This window comes from Dipodomys spectabilis, unplaced genomic scaffold (genome assembly GCF_019054845.1).
Source record: "Dipodomys spectabilis isolate Male_0828 unplaced genomic scaffold, ASM1905484v1 ptg000140l, whole genome shotgun sequence".
In the NCBI taxonomy this organism is placed as follows: domain Eukaryota; kingdom Metazoa; phylum Chordata; class Mammalia; order Rodentia; family Heteromyidae; genus Dipodomys; species Dipodomys spectabilis.
Genome location: NW_024870817.1, coordinates 36888111 through 36904233, shown reverse-complemented (window position 1 = coordinate 36904233; position 16123 = coordinate 36888111). Strand labels below are relative to the sequence as shown.

Sequence of the window (16123 nt, the reverse complement as noted above, 5' to 3'; positions counted from 1 at the left end):
CAGTGCATTTCCTTTGATTTCCTGTGTTAGCAGTAGAATTCAAGAACGATTACAAAAGTAAAAGTTGCGCACCAAATTTTGATCCTCACACAAAGTATGCAAATCCTTATTCCAGGAGAAGTTCAGGTTTGCCTTTCTCACTATTTCTTTTTTTTTCTTCCATACACATGATTTTGCATTAGATGAGTACTTTATTGCATGATTATGTTGTTCTCATGTTCCAATTGGAAAAGGTAATGGCACAGAACAGGTTACACCTTAGATTCTAGTTCTTCCAACATCATTGCTGTGCTGTATTACTACTACATAGCTTTGGAAAGTTCAATCTCTTTATCTTCTTTTAATTACCTATGCCTACTTAACCAAGTCTATATAGATAATATAAAATGAGGTAATATGGGAGAGTTTTAGAAATATCCAGGAATTTAAGGAATAAAACATTGTGTCTGAAGAGAAAAATGCTGGAGTGAGTAGGATAGAGTTTCAAGTGTAAAAGAGGGATTACTGACAGGTAAATTCAAGATTTTTTTATGAGACACCTATTATATACCCCATCTATTGTGCCAGACATCAGGGGATCTGAAAAGTGTGATCTTTAATCTCAAGTCTACATCAATCAAATTCGGAGACAAGAAATATACACAAGAAAGCAGAAGTCATAAGACATAACAACAACAAACAGGTCAGTTGAAGTCTCGATGAACTAGAAGGCAGAGGCCAAGAGAGAAGGCAGACAGAAGGAGAGAAAAAATACTGCCAGGAGGGGTTCTAATATGGAAGAGAGTAGGAAGCAGATAATGAGCAAAGCAGAGAAGATAGCTGCAGATGTAGAAATGCACAGTGCCCCAAGGAAGAAGTGAAGGATGAAGGAAGATGGAGATTGGATGAGGTTAAATGGAAGATGAAGCTTGGAGGCTCTCCAAAGGACAGTAAAATGTAATAACTACAAAGAGGAGAGGAAGCATTATAATAAAGGATACAGTAGAACATAGACACAGAAAGGGCTAAGTTGATAAAACTGAGTAGAGAAGTTAGCAATATGTATAATTGTGTGAGTGAATTGATTTGGGCAATAATCATAGCACTAGAGATTAGAGAGTTAGGACTCCCTTTGGACATTTATTTTTCATGCAGAGTGATTCTTACCAAACAAGAGTTACATTTAAATCTTTTTGGCCTGGATCTATGGGTAGAGACATTCAATTTAGCAAACCAGTGCTTACACACATAGAATGAAACAGAAGTTTCACAAAACACATTTGAACTTCACTAGAAACCAGAGTTACTCTATTCTCTTTCTCTTTTTTTCTCTCTTTCTTGCAATGATTGTCTCAACTTTAAAGTTTGATCCCAGTCATGAGAGCACCAGGAAAAGGGTCATCTGGGTTCAGTGCTGTGGATTGTAGCATGGATTGGTGAAGAGAAGCATTCTCGTGTTTGTCTTATTCCTCACATAACTGAACTACACAGTCCACTTAGAGAATTTCACTGCTTCTTCATGAGTTCAATGAAGGCTATCACTAACGACAAGAATGCTTCCACCAAATTTTTTGAAAACCACCCATGAAAATGTCACATACTGATAGCTAGCCTTGCTGTTTCTGAAAGTCAGAAAACCTTGGCAGCCTCTCTATTCCCTAGAAAGATAAGACAAAGAGAAAGCATTGGCAGTGATTTCTCTCAACTATCTCTTCTCTTCCTGTACTTTCCTGCCTAGCCAGGAGAAAGAAACTACTATACAGGCTCAGGATCTATTTTTAATGAGTGTTAAACTGTATAATTCAAAGAAAAATAGACTACAGCAGAGCAGAGAATCACTCAGTATTTTTGGTACAAAAGAACCAAATGATGGGCTTCATTTTTATTTTGTCACTCAATAAACTAGTTGTGTGTTGAGAAGATCAGATTATGGAAGGGATGTTAGAATGATGGAAATTCATGCACAGAGGGACTTTATTTAGAATTCTACCAACTGGTAGATATGCATAAATGGGAGCACATTTCCAAAATTTTGAGGTAGGCATGTTTTGTGTTCCTATGTAAGTTCTTCCAAAGATTTTTGATTGATTTTTCTTTTCTGCTCTCTATTCAATAAAACCTAGCAACCAATACATGTGCCTACTTCGGTATGGCATATTTTCCTCATGACGTCACAAATATCAAGAGAGATAATTTGTTTGAAAAACATACTTGTAGAATCTAAATTTGAAGATCTGCACTTTATTTTTTTCATTACCAGTAAAATTCCACTAAAATACTATTACATCCACACAGAGGTTAGGAATTGTTTTTCTAATAGTCATACCATATCTTGGCAGATGACTGACAAAAACCACTTTATCAGTCTGATTTCAGTTAATTCTTCACTATGGGTGATTATTTCCATACAATATTTGCTCATACTAATAAGGGTACCTGATGGAACCAAGTTGTAGCTGAACTCCTCAGAATTATTATAAGAAAAGTGTCTTTACCAATCCATTTTTTTAGTTCATCAAATATTTATTGTTTATTACAATGCATGTCCTGACAAGTAATTGCAGATAATCTGCAATCTGACAGACAATTCTGCCTTCCTCAAAAACATCATATTGGCAGACTATCCTATGAGCATTTTCCTGACCTTCCAATTGTTGGCCACTTTGCCATTTGGTCCGTGTGAGCACCGCCCCCCCTCCCTGCTTTCTGTTAACTCTGAGACTTTCTGACCATCTTTCCAATGTCAACCCAATGTGTTCCATCTCTGATAAATTCTACTTTGTCTTTCTGTCCCTTGTACTTTGGCTTTCCATCCTTGGCCTACAACTCCTCTCTATATCTTCCATTGGATATTCCCATTCATTGTAACAATTTAACTCTCCCTGCTGCTAATGACTGTTAAAGAACATGCTCACACTGACTTCACCATCTGCCTTCAAGATCCTATGAAATTCAGTTAAATTTTAAAGGTTGCTTCCACTAACTCCATTTTTGTATAACATAAGAAACGTTTATGCCAAAGAAAGGCAAATCTTAAAAACTGGCCAACAATGCTATCTATGGGTTCATTGTTAACTTTCCCTTAAGAAAAATATCACCACTGGTTTCATAGTTTGGTGGCTCACACAATTTATTTTTATATCAATCTCATTTCCTAGACTTTTAGCCTATCATCTGTGTGTGAGTTCTGCTCTTCAAAGGCCATTTGGCTCCCAGGAGCCCCAAAATCGGACAAGTATGAGGAGCCATTAGTGGTAGACAAACTCCTATCTTGGCCATTTTCAAGCTGTCCTTGTAAACTCAGACATATACCATTTTCAGCCTGCCCACTGTAATGAAAGATGATTTTTCCCTTTTCCTTTCCCTTCTTTCTTTAAATCATTTTCCCCTTTCCTGAGAAAAAACAGTTCCACCATAGAGGCAGGTTGAGGAATCAATAACTCCAGTAAGGATAGCTATTGCCCTAAAGCTTATTTTGAAATTCAAACCACCTGCTCCAAATTTGCACTGACTGGTTTTTTTTTTTAGCAGCTTTTGAAAGTTAGTTTAAATCTTAATTGTAGTGTTTATGAAAGAGTAGGGATTGCCAGCTTCTGGCTTCCGCAGGGATTCCCAGCAGTGCTATTTAAATGTTTTAAATACCTGGCTGCACACAGCTAAGGAGAAGCACAGCCACCTACCCTACCATTATTTATCCTCACTCACATTCTTTTTGGCTGAGCATTTCCAAGAGGTATAAGATAAAACAACGTGTTCAAGTGTGGTTATATCCATATATTAGGGAGGAAATTCCACTTCCTCCTTGTCCCCATCTTTGACTCCCAAAGTCCTGTTAATTCTTAACCTGTATGTGTAACTTTATGGATCTCAATTCATCTCCTGGCAGCAGAAAGTCATTCTTCAGAAAGGAATAAAATGACCTTATGAACAAAGTGACCATTCATCACCAGTGGCTAAGGACAGTCCCAATCAATGCTCACTCCTCAAGGGAAGCATGAATAATGTTCTAGTCTCCAAAATTCAGTTTGGGTGACATGGTGTGGCCATTCAGCTCATGACACCACACCCAGGCAACATACCTTTGAACGGACACCAAGTTTCTTCTTTATACCCAGAGTTCTGCCCACTGTTTTACTTGTAAATATCCCTGTAACTTACATTCTCCAGTTAAAAAATTCTCAAGACACTATCCAATTATTATCTTTCTCATTACTTTCTTTAGTCACTTGATCTAGTTTGTGTGGTCTTTCACCTGCTTTTCATAATTATTCAGATTTCTACCAAGATTTGATCCCTGGAGTATCACCATTCCCACAAATCCAGCTTCCCTAGGAGCTACATATATCCAACATTCCTGTTAAGAGTTTCCAGACTCCTGTGACCATCCTGCCCTTCCTTCATGGATCAAAGCTACCGGCCCTCTAACTGACCACAGCCTTATTTGTCTTCTGCCTGTTATAAAGTCATCCACAGTTGTTCTTCTTACTTGAATTCTCAGAATCCCACTTTGCTCCTCGTTTCAGGCAGATTTTCTAAGATACGCCATCCTCTCATTCACACAAACCTACAGATCCATTCTATGAATTCTTTAAAAACAAATCCAGTTCCATGTTATGTGATCTGTATAAACTGTTGGCTTCATATTGGTTTGTGATTTTTAAAACATAAAAATGTGAATGACAATGTTTCCAAAAGTTAAAGTCAACTATAAAAATTATAAGCTGTATTATATTTCAATCCCTAGGTCCCCTGCACAAAAGAAGTATAACCTAGGGAGCGTTCACTCAGCCAAGTGTTGGAGGCTGAACGAGCCTCAAGGCTAGGACTGCTTACCCTCTGTAGACTGTGAAGTGTGCCCTAGGTGGTTACAGCTGGCATGGGTTGGAGTCTGCTCATCAGCTTTGCATACTGGCCAGTGTTACATTCTTTTTCTCGGAGTAGAATTATTATAGATGCCTCTTGACTTAACCATGCACTCTGTCCCAAAAAGTATACCCTAAACTTGAAAATCTTAGAGCACCAGCCTTGAGTAAAAAAGTCAAGTGAATGCATGAGGCCCTGAGTTCAAGCCCCAGTACTGGAATCAAAAATAAATAAATAAATAAAACCTGGAAAACAGGATGGGGGAAAGAAAAGAAAAGAAAATCTTAGAAACTGAGAATTCACTTAATTCACCTAAGTTCCTAAACATTATAGGTTAACCAAACTTACAATCAATAAACTCAGACCAGAGCCTACCTTTAACAGGCTCCAAATTAGCCTCCATTAATCTATTAATACAAGACCTATTTTATATTGAAGTGTTGAATATCTCATGGAATTGATTGAATTAGAACATTCAATACTGAAATTAAAATATCACTATCTCTAGTCAAAAATTTGAAAGTCAGACCATCCAGGTAGTATTCTACTTGCTCATATCTTATCTCTGTCCCCAACCTGTGGCATTAGGGTAGAAACCACTGAGCAAGCACAGCGCTTCCTTATCCTGATGGACAGGGCCAGTGAACCTGAATAGTCACCGAACTCAGTACAAGCATCTCTTCTCTTCTCTCCTTGACCCCTTTGGTAGTGAATCCTCCCCATCTTTGGTTTTATTTTTCTTCAACTCCGTGTGGCTAACTTCACACTCTACTCGTGAATGGTCTCACCTTGGAAATATTATGATTTATTAGACCACAGCTAAGAGAGAGAAATCTTGTTGTCTATGTTGCAGATTTGGGAGACACTCTAGTTCCTCTATTGATTTTGAGAAGGGACTATTCTCACTAGCATTAGGTTGAAATATATTACCTCTGAAGGTGGATAATCACATGCACCTTGTGGCATTTAGTAACTTATTCTCTTCAAGTGACTTTATATCCTTAATCCTAAATTCCAAGGATATACTATTTGGTGTCTTCGTTTTGTAATCCCCATCGATCATGATAGTTCATCCATGAAATACATCAGAGCAGATTTCCCTACTCACTTTAGGTACACCAGGGGTATGGAACCTTTCTTCTGCCTAGAGCCACTTGGGCGGTTTATAACATCATTTGTGTCATAAGAAAGATTATCAGCATAGGCAGATAGGCTGAAAGCAGCATCCATGTCTGTGCTGTTATATACCAAATTATTTTACACACCTTAAAGGCTTGAGAGGGATGGGAACAACACAAGGGTGAGGAAAGAGAAGAGAGAGATGCTTTTCGGTCTCTGAGACTTTAACTAACTGGCATTCAACAGTAGTGGATGTACGAGACAAGGAAGTGACTACTCTAACAAAGAGATTTATCTTCAGTTTGTCTTCTGTTTGAGAATTCAGTGAATAAACCAGCTGCTTCTGGATAGATAAGTTCCTTTCCAGATACAAGTTCTACCAAGGAACAAAGGAAGCCTTGTAGCTCACTTATTCTTCCCATGATTTAGACAGGCCCAGAGAAATCTCTATATTTTAGAAAAAAAAGTCATACCCATTTTGGTGACCCAGTATTACCTAATGGTTGCAAGCTTCTAGAAGATCATATATTTCCAAGAAGACAGCTGCCATTTTTAAGTCTTAACTCCCATTTCCTACATGGAAGAAACGGCTGTCTCTCTGTTTCTCTGTCATTCTCTGCTACTTTCTCTGTCTCTGTCTCTCTTGGTGTCTCTCTCTCCCTCCCCCCCGTCTCTTTCTCATGGAAAAGCAAGTTTAACAGAAGTAGAACTTTTCAATCAGACTTTAATTCTTGTCCAGGTTTCTTAAAGTGTGATTCAACTATAATTCTCAAAGGTAAAATGAATACTTGTAGGTACTTGTAGCTCCAGAACTTGGAAATAAATTCAAATAGACCAGTACAGTAATTTGCACAGAGTAGTACTCAATACATATTAGTTATATTTAAGATTACACATTCTTGTATATCATCATAAAATCTCAACTGAGCCCTACTACTTTAAAATGTATTAAATTATTTGCCCTATTTCAAATGCATCTGCACAGTAAAAATAACCTTCTAATTGCAAATATTATTGCATATAAATTAAAATTTCTATACAAGTTGAAAAATTAAAAATTTTGAAACTCCATACAAATTAAAAATTGTATAGAAATAAAAGTGTGTAATGTTTTGTTGATAATTCAAAATAGATTGGGCTGGAAATGGTCTATTGAATACTATTGAAATAGTGAAAGCTATAAGGATTTTAGGAAGCAAACTCTTAAAAACAAACAAAAAAAGAAGCACTGGGCACCTATTTGCACATAAACAGTCACCCTGACATCATAAATGATCCTCAGCTCTTAATCAAAACCCAGAATCTTGCCAGAACCTTGACTTCTCAGCACTGTAAAGTTACTAGTCCCCGTGTTGACGTGTAAGAACTCCATTTCTTCAAAAGTCCCAGAAATGTCTTTCCTTGAGGGTGAATAGAGCTGGGACGATTTGTTCTACATCATGCATTTATTTACCACAGGACAAAACCAAAATGGTATTTTGTGGATTCCATGCTTGGTCAACTCCATCTAGAAATAATGTAGCTAACAAAATTTCTCACAGTTTTAGTCACTTCCTAAGCATGAACAAAGCAAACAACATTTTCTGTCTTTTCATTTCTCTGTTCCTACCACACTAGCTTCTCCCAATTAACAGCAATCAATCCTTTAATCAACCAGCATCTGCTGGACAGCTGCTTGTGCTGGGCACGATGTTAAATATTTCAAGGGCTATGAAGAACATTGTGAGGGATGTGCAATGCATCTGGGGAGTAAGTGCACCTAATATGGGAGACTGGCAGGGGCTGTGGAGCAACTGCTTGCTGAGTACAGGGGTTTCTTTGGTGGGTATGATGATGCTCTAAAATTAGATAGTGGCCATGGTTGTACAATATTGTCAATATACAAAAAGGCACTGGATTTTACACTTTAAAATGACTGAAATGTTGAATTCTGTGTGAATTTTAGGCCTCCTGCCAAACAGCAACAAAGATCCAAATATACAGGAGAAAACACAGTGCCAAGCGTTGGCTTAGAGTCTTTCAAGAAAGACTTTGCAGCTCTTAAGGGAACTCGGCTCTAAGTAGGAGGCTTCAGACTCAAGCATCTACTGACAAGTGACACAAATAATTTAAATGAGCCAAGTCTATGATATCAACATGATATGTTTGCAGATTAAGTACATAGCAGAATTTTCTTTCAAAAGTAATAGAATGCTCTCTCCTTTCTCTTGAAATAAGTTCTTTTCCTGAAGTTTCCCTTTCCCCACTGTTAACATTTTTGTGGATGCTAAGACACTTCACAAGTTCAAGTGTAAAGAGAAATGACCATGATACATGGGGCTTTTATGTTTCAGGGACAGAGACTGTGGTTAGTTGGGGAGAAAATCCAGCTGCAGAACGCCAGCTACAAATGTCAACCATGTCTTTCAAAGGTTCATTCAATTGAATATTCCAAGGTTTAAAGGTACACAGAAATCTGAATATGTATAGAGAAAACTTCATTCTTTTAAAGTTAGCCCCTAATTAATTAAATTTCCTACAATCTGGGGGCCAGGTGCAAAAGGCAGCAAACTGGCTGGAGCGATAAGTTGACTTGGGACTGGGGAGAAGAAGAGGTATGCTTTAAGTGTAAACTCACATGCAGTGGGGGTTGACCACCAGTCAAGGAAGGAATGAGCTTGGTGTAAGTGGAGGGTTGAGAGTGTAGTGTAGGTCTGGGAGCAGATTGGCTGGAGGAAGTCCACAGAGGTGAACTGAATGTCAAGCAGTGGAGCTTGAATTCCGTTCAGCTGAGAAAGAGGAATCATCGCTTATGCAGCCTTGACATCTGCAAACTCAGCTCCTTGCAGTGCTGTACTTGACCTTTGGAAAGCTATGAAGTAGATTAATCTGATGTGTGAATGGATAGGGGGAAAACCACTCTGTGGACCACTGTTTGTCCAAGCCACAGAATGGCCCTTGCATTGTTTCAAAATCTTACCATCTGGTCATGCCTGGCTACCAACAAGGACGTGGGAACTAAAGTACTTGACTTTTTCTTTTTTTAATAGCAACACTATCTTTTGGCTGGATCCCTAATCTCGCTTCTCTGCAGCTTCAGCCTGTTTTCTTTGGCCCTTCTTCAGGCAAGTGGGTCAATCTTTTACCAACTCCTCCTCCTCCTCCTAAAGTCTGTCCCGCAGGCTGGAGTCCAGCATGACACCAGCAAATACAACAGTGTGTCATGCTGCTCAGCAATCCTTCCTCTAGCCCTTCTGGCCCAAATGTCACCCACCCAGCAGCACAATGACCTTTGCTTGAAGCTCAGAGCATCCACTTCCTCCAAAAAGAAAAACCAAGGCAGAACTGGAATAGAAGATTCTATTGGAGAGCCTGGAAATAGAAACTTTAGAACATAGACTTTTAACAATTAGGAATGAAGATAATTTACCTTCCTATTATTTTAGGACCTATTCCCCAGAAATAAATAAATAATAAAGCAGGTGGCAGCATTTCACAATACAGTGCAGGTATTAATGTGTGGGGATGAATTTAGAGTCATTTATTATACAGTTGGAATGCATGCACTGGGGAGGACAAAGTGCCTGAAAAGGGGACATTCGGTGTTCATTATTGGAGTTGTTATTATCACCACTGATACTCTGCGATCTCAACAGGAAAAGGGACTCTGTGAGTTTCTGTAACATTTCAATGCTCTTCAAGCACCACAGTCACATCCCTGAGCCTTCCACCTCATTGATTAGCATGCTATTGTCCCAAAGGCCCTACTTGCTGCTCTATGGCGATCAGTCTGAAAAAGTGGCAGACTTCGCCACAACTTCCTTTGCCCAAAACACATTCAAGGAGCCATGTGTAGAGAACGGTGCCCAGAAGCCTGACCCATGCCACCATCCATACAGCATAAGGTTCACCAGTATACCAAGGAGTGCCCTACCTGGTTATCAGCTGCTATCATCAGCACAGGCTTAGAGGCTTAGACTTAAACGCCCACATGAAGGTTTTGTGTTGGGGTGGGAGGGCCTTTCTAATAGAGGATTCACTGGTTTTTATTACAGTCACAGAGCTGGCACCCTTCATCTCTATCTAATTTGGAATCTTTTCATCACTACAGAAAGGAATCCTGTGTTCTTTAGCATTTACCCCTCCTTTCCCTTGGCTTTCTTATCTTGCCCTTAAGTAAAAAGTAATCTATTTCTTGGCCTACGTAATTTATTTCTTGGACATTTCATAAAAAAGGAATTATATAATGTGTAGTCTTCTATGACTGGCTTCTTTGATTTGGCATAATCTTTCCAAGCTTTACCCTTGCTGTGGAATGTACTAGTATTTCCTTATTTGTCATGGCTATAGTACATTTTATTTATCCGTTCATCAGTTGGTGGGTATTTGAGCTCTTTGTCTAATATGACTAATACTACTAATAGAAATTTTATGAACATAATTTTATGTGGTTGTATGTATTCATTTCTCTTGTATTTATATCCTAGAGTAGAACTGATGAGTCAGTTGCTTGTTTAACATTGGGGGAACTTCCAGACTGCTTTCCAAAGAGGCACTATTATTTTAAATGACCAGCAATATGTAGTGATAGTAAACATTTTTGTACTTGATGTTAGCCAAAAGGCTAAGAAATTATGTGAATCTTTTTAAATTGTGCTATAAAAAATGAGATTTGTCTTCTTAACTGTTTTCAAATGGACAGCTCAGTAGTGTTAAGAACATTGTGCAACCAGTCTCTAGAACTCTCCTCTCTTTGCACAACTGAAACTCTGTACCTATTAAGCACCTTCTCTAGCTCCCTCCCCTCAGCCTGCAGCCAATTCCATTCAATATTCTATCACTGTGAATTTAGCTACACCAGGGACCTCTTTAAGTAGAAACATACAGTCATTTTCTTTTTATGACTCTCTAATTTCCCTTAGTATAATGTCCTCGCAGTTTATCTATACGGTAGTATTATCAAAATTTCTTCCTCTTCGGGTGGAATAATATCCCATTATATATAGATCAAAGTTGGCTGATCCAGTCCTAGTTGATGCACTTGGCTTCGTTGTATCTTTTGTCAGTCTTTTAGTTCTATCTTTTTGTCCATCATGCTGCTATGAGTAGGAGTGCACTGCAAAGGGTGAGTCTCAAGCTTTTAGATGCATAAAGCATCCAAGTACCCTGATAAAATGTGTGTCTGAAGACCCACTCCCTTGCCTCAATTCCAGCTTGGGGGTCTCAGGTATAATTTAGAAGCTTTCCATTCATTTTGAGTGGTTCTCATGCATGTGAGCTTCCAATCTAGGAGTTGGAATAGAGAAGCAGACACCTTGGGCCTTGTGTGAAATCTGTTTTTCACCCTGTCTTTTCTACCTCCTTTGGTGTTCCACACATGCATATGTTCACACACACACACACACACACACACAAATAGATTGGCTTTGAGTTTCTTTCTTTCCTCAATATAGGTCATGTATTTTTCCATATAAAATCTTCCCAAGCCTTTTGTCCACTTCCTAAAACTAAGAGATCCAATGTAGAGCAGTGCCTGGGGGTGCCTGTGATGGCTTTTGGAAAGGGTAGAAGTGATCCTTTCCAAATCATGCAGGAGAAAGCCTAAAACAGAGATGTTCAGACGACAAGGCGATGCTTATCACCTCTGTAGCCATGTGGCCTCTGCCAAGGAGAAACTAGAAAGGTTCTGACAGGGAGGAACAAGAAACAAGGATCAGAGTTTCTATGGCTTATTCAAAGTGCTCACTGATTAGTTGATGAAGACATGTGTATGCTGAAGTTATTAATAGCAGATAACGTAGTCTGAGGGACAGGTGTCCACGCCTGGAAGCCAAATTGGTAACCTATTTAACCTCTTTCTCAAGCTTGACAGCCAGGTTGCTGAATGACCTTTATTGATCTTGATGAGCCACATTTTCCTGTCCAGTAAATTGAAAGTGATATTCAAAAATCACTTTATAAGATGTGGTTTCTGAGGCATCATGGACTGACATTGGCTTCCCATTGATGCTGTGGATGAATGGGAGGATAAAGATTTCTGAAAACAAGCTTATGTTGCTGTTGTTGAGGCTGAAATACTACTGAGACACGAGGAGGCGATGGCCCACAAAATCCAGTGAATTATAATATTAAAGGCTGTGGTGGTTGGTTTATGGTTACAACTGGTTTGTGGTTACAACTTAGGTTGTGAGCTTTGAGCATCTATGAACACAGTTAGGTGTGGGGTATGAATAGCTTCCTACTGGGGTATGAATGAAGACACTGAGAGATGAATGAAGATACTGGAGAGAGAATCATAGACTGCATTGTATGCTCCCACATGGTTTGAATCTAAACACTTAAATAGTAAAGCTTTAATAATGATTATTTTAATGCTAAGGTAATTTTGGGTAGGTTGTTTTGTGATAAACTTACATGACTGGTCAATGAGAAGCAGACTAATTTCAGAAATCTTTTATAACACTATTATTCTTTTAGAGATAACAGCTGTCAAAATGACTAACTTGATGACCTTAAGTAGAACAAGACACAAAAAAACTTTTTAAAATACTGTGAAAGATTGTCCCGTTTCATTGACTGACAGTGTTAAATCAAGTCAATCTCTTTGCTATATTGTATCTATGTTTTGCTGTACTGGGGTTTGAATTCAGGGCCTCAATCTTGCTTAGGCAAGCAGCTCTGTTTCTTGAGCCATCTATACTCTAAGCCTTTTGTGCTTTCAGGCAAGGCCTGATGTTTTGGCTTCAGCCAGCCTCATACCACATCTTGGTTTCAGGAGTAGCTGTTGGTATTAAGGCATGCATCAGTACTGAGAAAGAATGGTGGAATTTGAGCAAGTAGAATGTAGATCACTCTAATATCCAAACTTCCTCTCCTAAAGTATGGATCTGCTATTGAAAGGTGAAGAATCTAGCCGTGTAGACTGTACAAATGTGACACCGGGTGGTCTCTTTTGTAGATAAGGAAGTGCGGACTATAGGAGAACTACGTAAACATAAATTTTGTCTAGAGAGACATAATGACAAGAAGACCCACAGTTTGAAATCCCCATCTCTGTGTTACAGACCCAGGTACTTTGGGTCTGCTAATGAGATTTGGGGTAGGTTTTTCCCTCCTCAATTACTCACATAGATTTTAACAATAGAGTAGCTAGTGAAGTGTAAGCTGGGGCTTAGTGTCGTAACCAAATGAGAAATTTTAATTCATGAGAATTATTTATGTTTTCTATCTTTCCATACTAGTTAGGAAATTAACTACTTCTTTGTTAGCTAGGGGATTTTTTACATAGAGGTAAAGTATTAGTTTGTTCTTCCTCTGAGGAAGAAGAGGAGCTGGGATGAAATCAGCTGATTTAATCATTCTGAATCCATGTGGCTCCTATGAGATAAGACCAGATGTAACCAGAAGGATTTATAGGGTGTAAAATTCACATGGATTAGAAAATCCTTTCTGTGTTCAGCCCAACTCATCCTAAATCAACATCCTCTGACTGGACCAGAGCAATCTCTAGCTGGCCTAGTGGGAAAGTTGTCATGGCAACTGACTGGCAAGCTAAGCCAGTGGAATGTGAATGCAAACAATGGGGGTGATAAGATGTGTCTAGAGCAGCACACAAGGCTGCCTCACCTGGTACATCAGGGAAAGTGTGGAATTGTCTCTGCATGTTGTACTTTCTTGCAATTTTTGCTGTGTGTTTGTAATTTATCAAGTGTCCTTTCCCAGTTATTGGCTTTTAAAACATTGCTGCCAATAGATAACACAGCTATGGGAATAAAACAGCATCCAATAGATAACATTGGTTTACAAAGCCTTGGAGAGCTATTAGTCTAACACTTCAAAAATCTAAAGGAGGTTGAAGCAGCCTTAAGGTAACTCCTGTGGCTCTTTAGTGCCACCTTGTGTCCTATTAGGTACTTTAAAAAATTCACTAGAATCAGCTTCCCTCAGACACGTCAGGACAGCAAAAATTAGAGCTGGATGATATGGGAACTTAGTCATCTCCTTCTCAGAAGAATGTACACATAGTAGCTTCTCTATTTCAGGAGTAGAAGAAAAAGACAAGAAAGGTAGATTTTGGTGTTGACGCTTTTTAATGTTGTCATTGCTTCTAACTCTTGCAAAAAATTAAATGGACTCAGCTATGCTAGAAGCAAATGAGTCAGTGGAGACAAAATGTGTCTGACCAATCCCACCTATTAACTCTTCAGCTCATGGTCAGTGACCATCAAGATGGTGGCATCTGCTCAAATGATACCTCATGTCCACACATCTCTCATCCAAACCCAACCCATTCATTACCCACTACCCTTCTTGTCACCATTCAAAACTAAAACCAACTCGCGTGTGATCTCAGAGACGTGACATGACCTGGATGTGTTCCTGTGTGTTTCTTCCAGGGTTTGAGTTTTTTGAAACAAGTGCCAAGGACAACATTAACGTCAAGCAAACATTCGAACGCCTTGTGGATATCATCTGTGATAAAATGTCGGAGAGTTTGGAGAGCGACCCTGCCATCACTGCCGCAAAGCAGAGCACAAGACTCAAGGAAACCCCTCCTCCCCCACAGCCCAACTGTGGCTGTTAATGGCCCCTCCCACAGGCAGCTCCAGGAGGGAGCTCTGGTTGCCAAGAAGCACCATTTATGAATGGCCTACTAGCCTTCACTTATACTGCCTAATAATTATTTGAAGGAAGTCTTTAATGTCAATGGCCTGTACATGCATTCAAATCGTGGGAGATTTCCTGTGTTAATATGTGGCAAACATATGATCTTAAATTTGTAAGGACTGTTCATCATCTATAAACATCTGGGACTTGCATGTGACTTGTTATTTATTTGTCTTTGAGGCTCTTTCTTCTTTTCTTTTTTTAAACAAATTTCTTAGTTAAGCTACTGCTCGACTAATTTCACTACAAGTAACTTTTGTGCCACCGATTCAAATTATGCTATTCACAAGGAATTGTGAATAGGTATGAGCAGGAGAAGATATCACGAAGCTTAATTTGCTGTTCTCAGCTGAAAGTCAGTTCAAAAGTTTGCTCTTGATTAGGGACACTCTGACAGGTCTGGAAAGTTTAGCATTAAGAAATATAGCTATTGTTCACTCTTACTAAGAATGCAGAGGAGCGCACTGACTATAAAGAAGTTGATATGTTGTTTGTAAAGCCTTTACAGATTTCCCAAGTCATTAACTTGATTATGACTACATGTTTAGTTTACAGTGTTTAAAATAAGCAGATACACTTACCCAAGGACTGTTCTTTTCATTGTTTCTATCCCGACTAACTATTCTAGAGTAGTGATCACACAGAGAGGTACATTTCCTTAATAACTGGTTCCCCCATAATACACTTATATCCCATCACCGCCACCATCACCATCACCACCATCACTCTGTGGAACCATCAGCAATCCTTGGAATAGAGATTACATCAAAGTTTATTAGGGTTCATCTTCCTGTAGGAGGAAGACCAGGTTCCTCAACAATGATCTTCTATTCAAACCTCCCCTTCTTATCCATATTCTTATTTAATACATGAGTACTATTTCAATGTATCTCAAACTGAGGAAAGACCATTTGCATTTTAACTTTTTTCAACCCCAATATTTATATTTCTAAAACATATTCCCATCTATACATCTCTAAACATGTTTAGGTTACACAAAGAATACTCTTTATTGCTGAGAGATCAGCCACATTTAGAATCCACAGCAATTTGGGAGAGAGAGAAGTAACCCTTGAACATGCAGATTTTGCCCTAGCTTTCCTGAAGACTATATGTAAATAAAAAGCAAACAATAATAGTTATGCTGAGCATTGGCAAGAAATATGGGTCTTTATCATGGTCCAGTTTTACTTACAGCAAGGATTTTAGGAAGGCACCAGATACTGCCAGGCAGATTTGGAAGTGCCCACAAGTGGACTTTCTTTTTTTTTTTTTTAATTGTATTACAGATTTTTTTCCCCACGCTTTTCAAAACCAGAGGGAAATTTCTCATGGACATATCAGGCACAAATTTAATCAGCTAAGCAATTGTGATGACAATATGTATATTGTTAAAAATATCTCTAGAATAAATGTCTCCAAGTCAGGAAACTAGGTCACATACATTATTAGTAACTAGATGAAATTTACAAGAGGGAATATTTGGAACATTTAAGTATATCCATGTTACTTCTTG

The 16123-nt window shown here is 38.7% G+C and overlaps 1 protein-coding gene across 2 annotated transcripts in view; it reads left to right on the top strand.

Annotated features, from left to right (window-relative positions):
* Nucleotides 1-14767, top strand: part of Rab3c (RAB3C, member RAS oncogene family) — a 218889-nt gene extending 204122 nt beyond the window's left edge. For both annotated transcript variants that reach the window (XM_042690941.1, XM_042690940.1), the window contains exon 5: nucleotides 14337-14767. In XM_042690941.1, the coding sequence (XP_042546875.1) occupies nucleotides 14337-14524 (188 nt within the window). In that variant the 3' untranslated portion in view covers nucleotides 14525-14767. The remainder of the gene's footprint in view (nucleotides 1-14336) is intronic.
* The last annotated feature ends 1356 nt before the right edge of the window (nucleotides 14768-16123 follow it).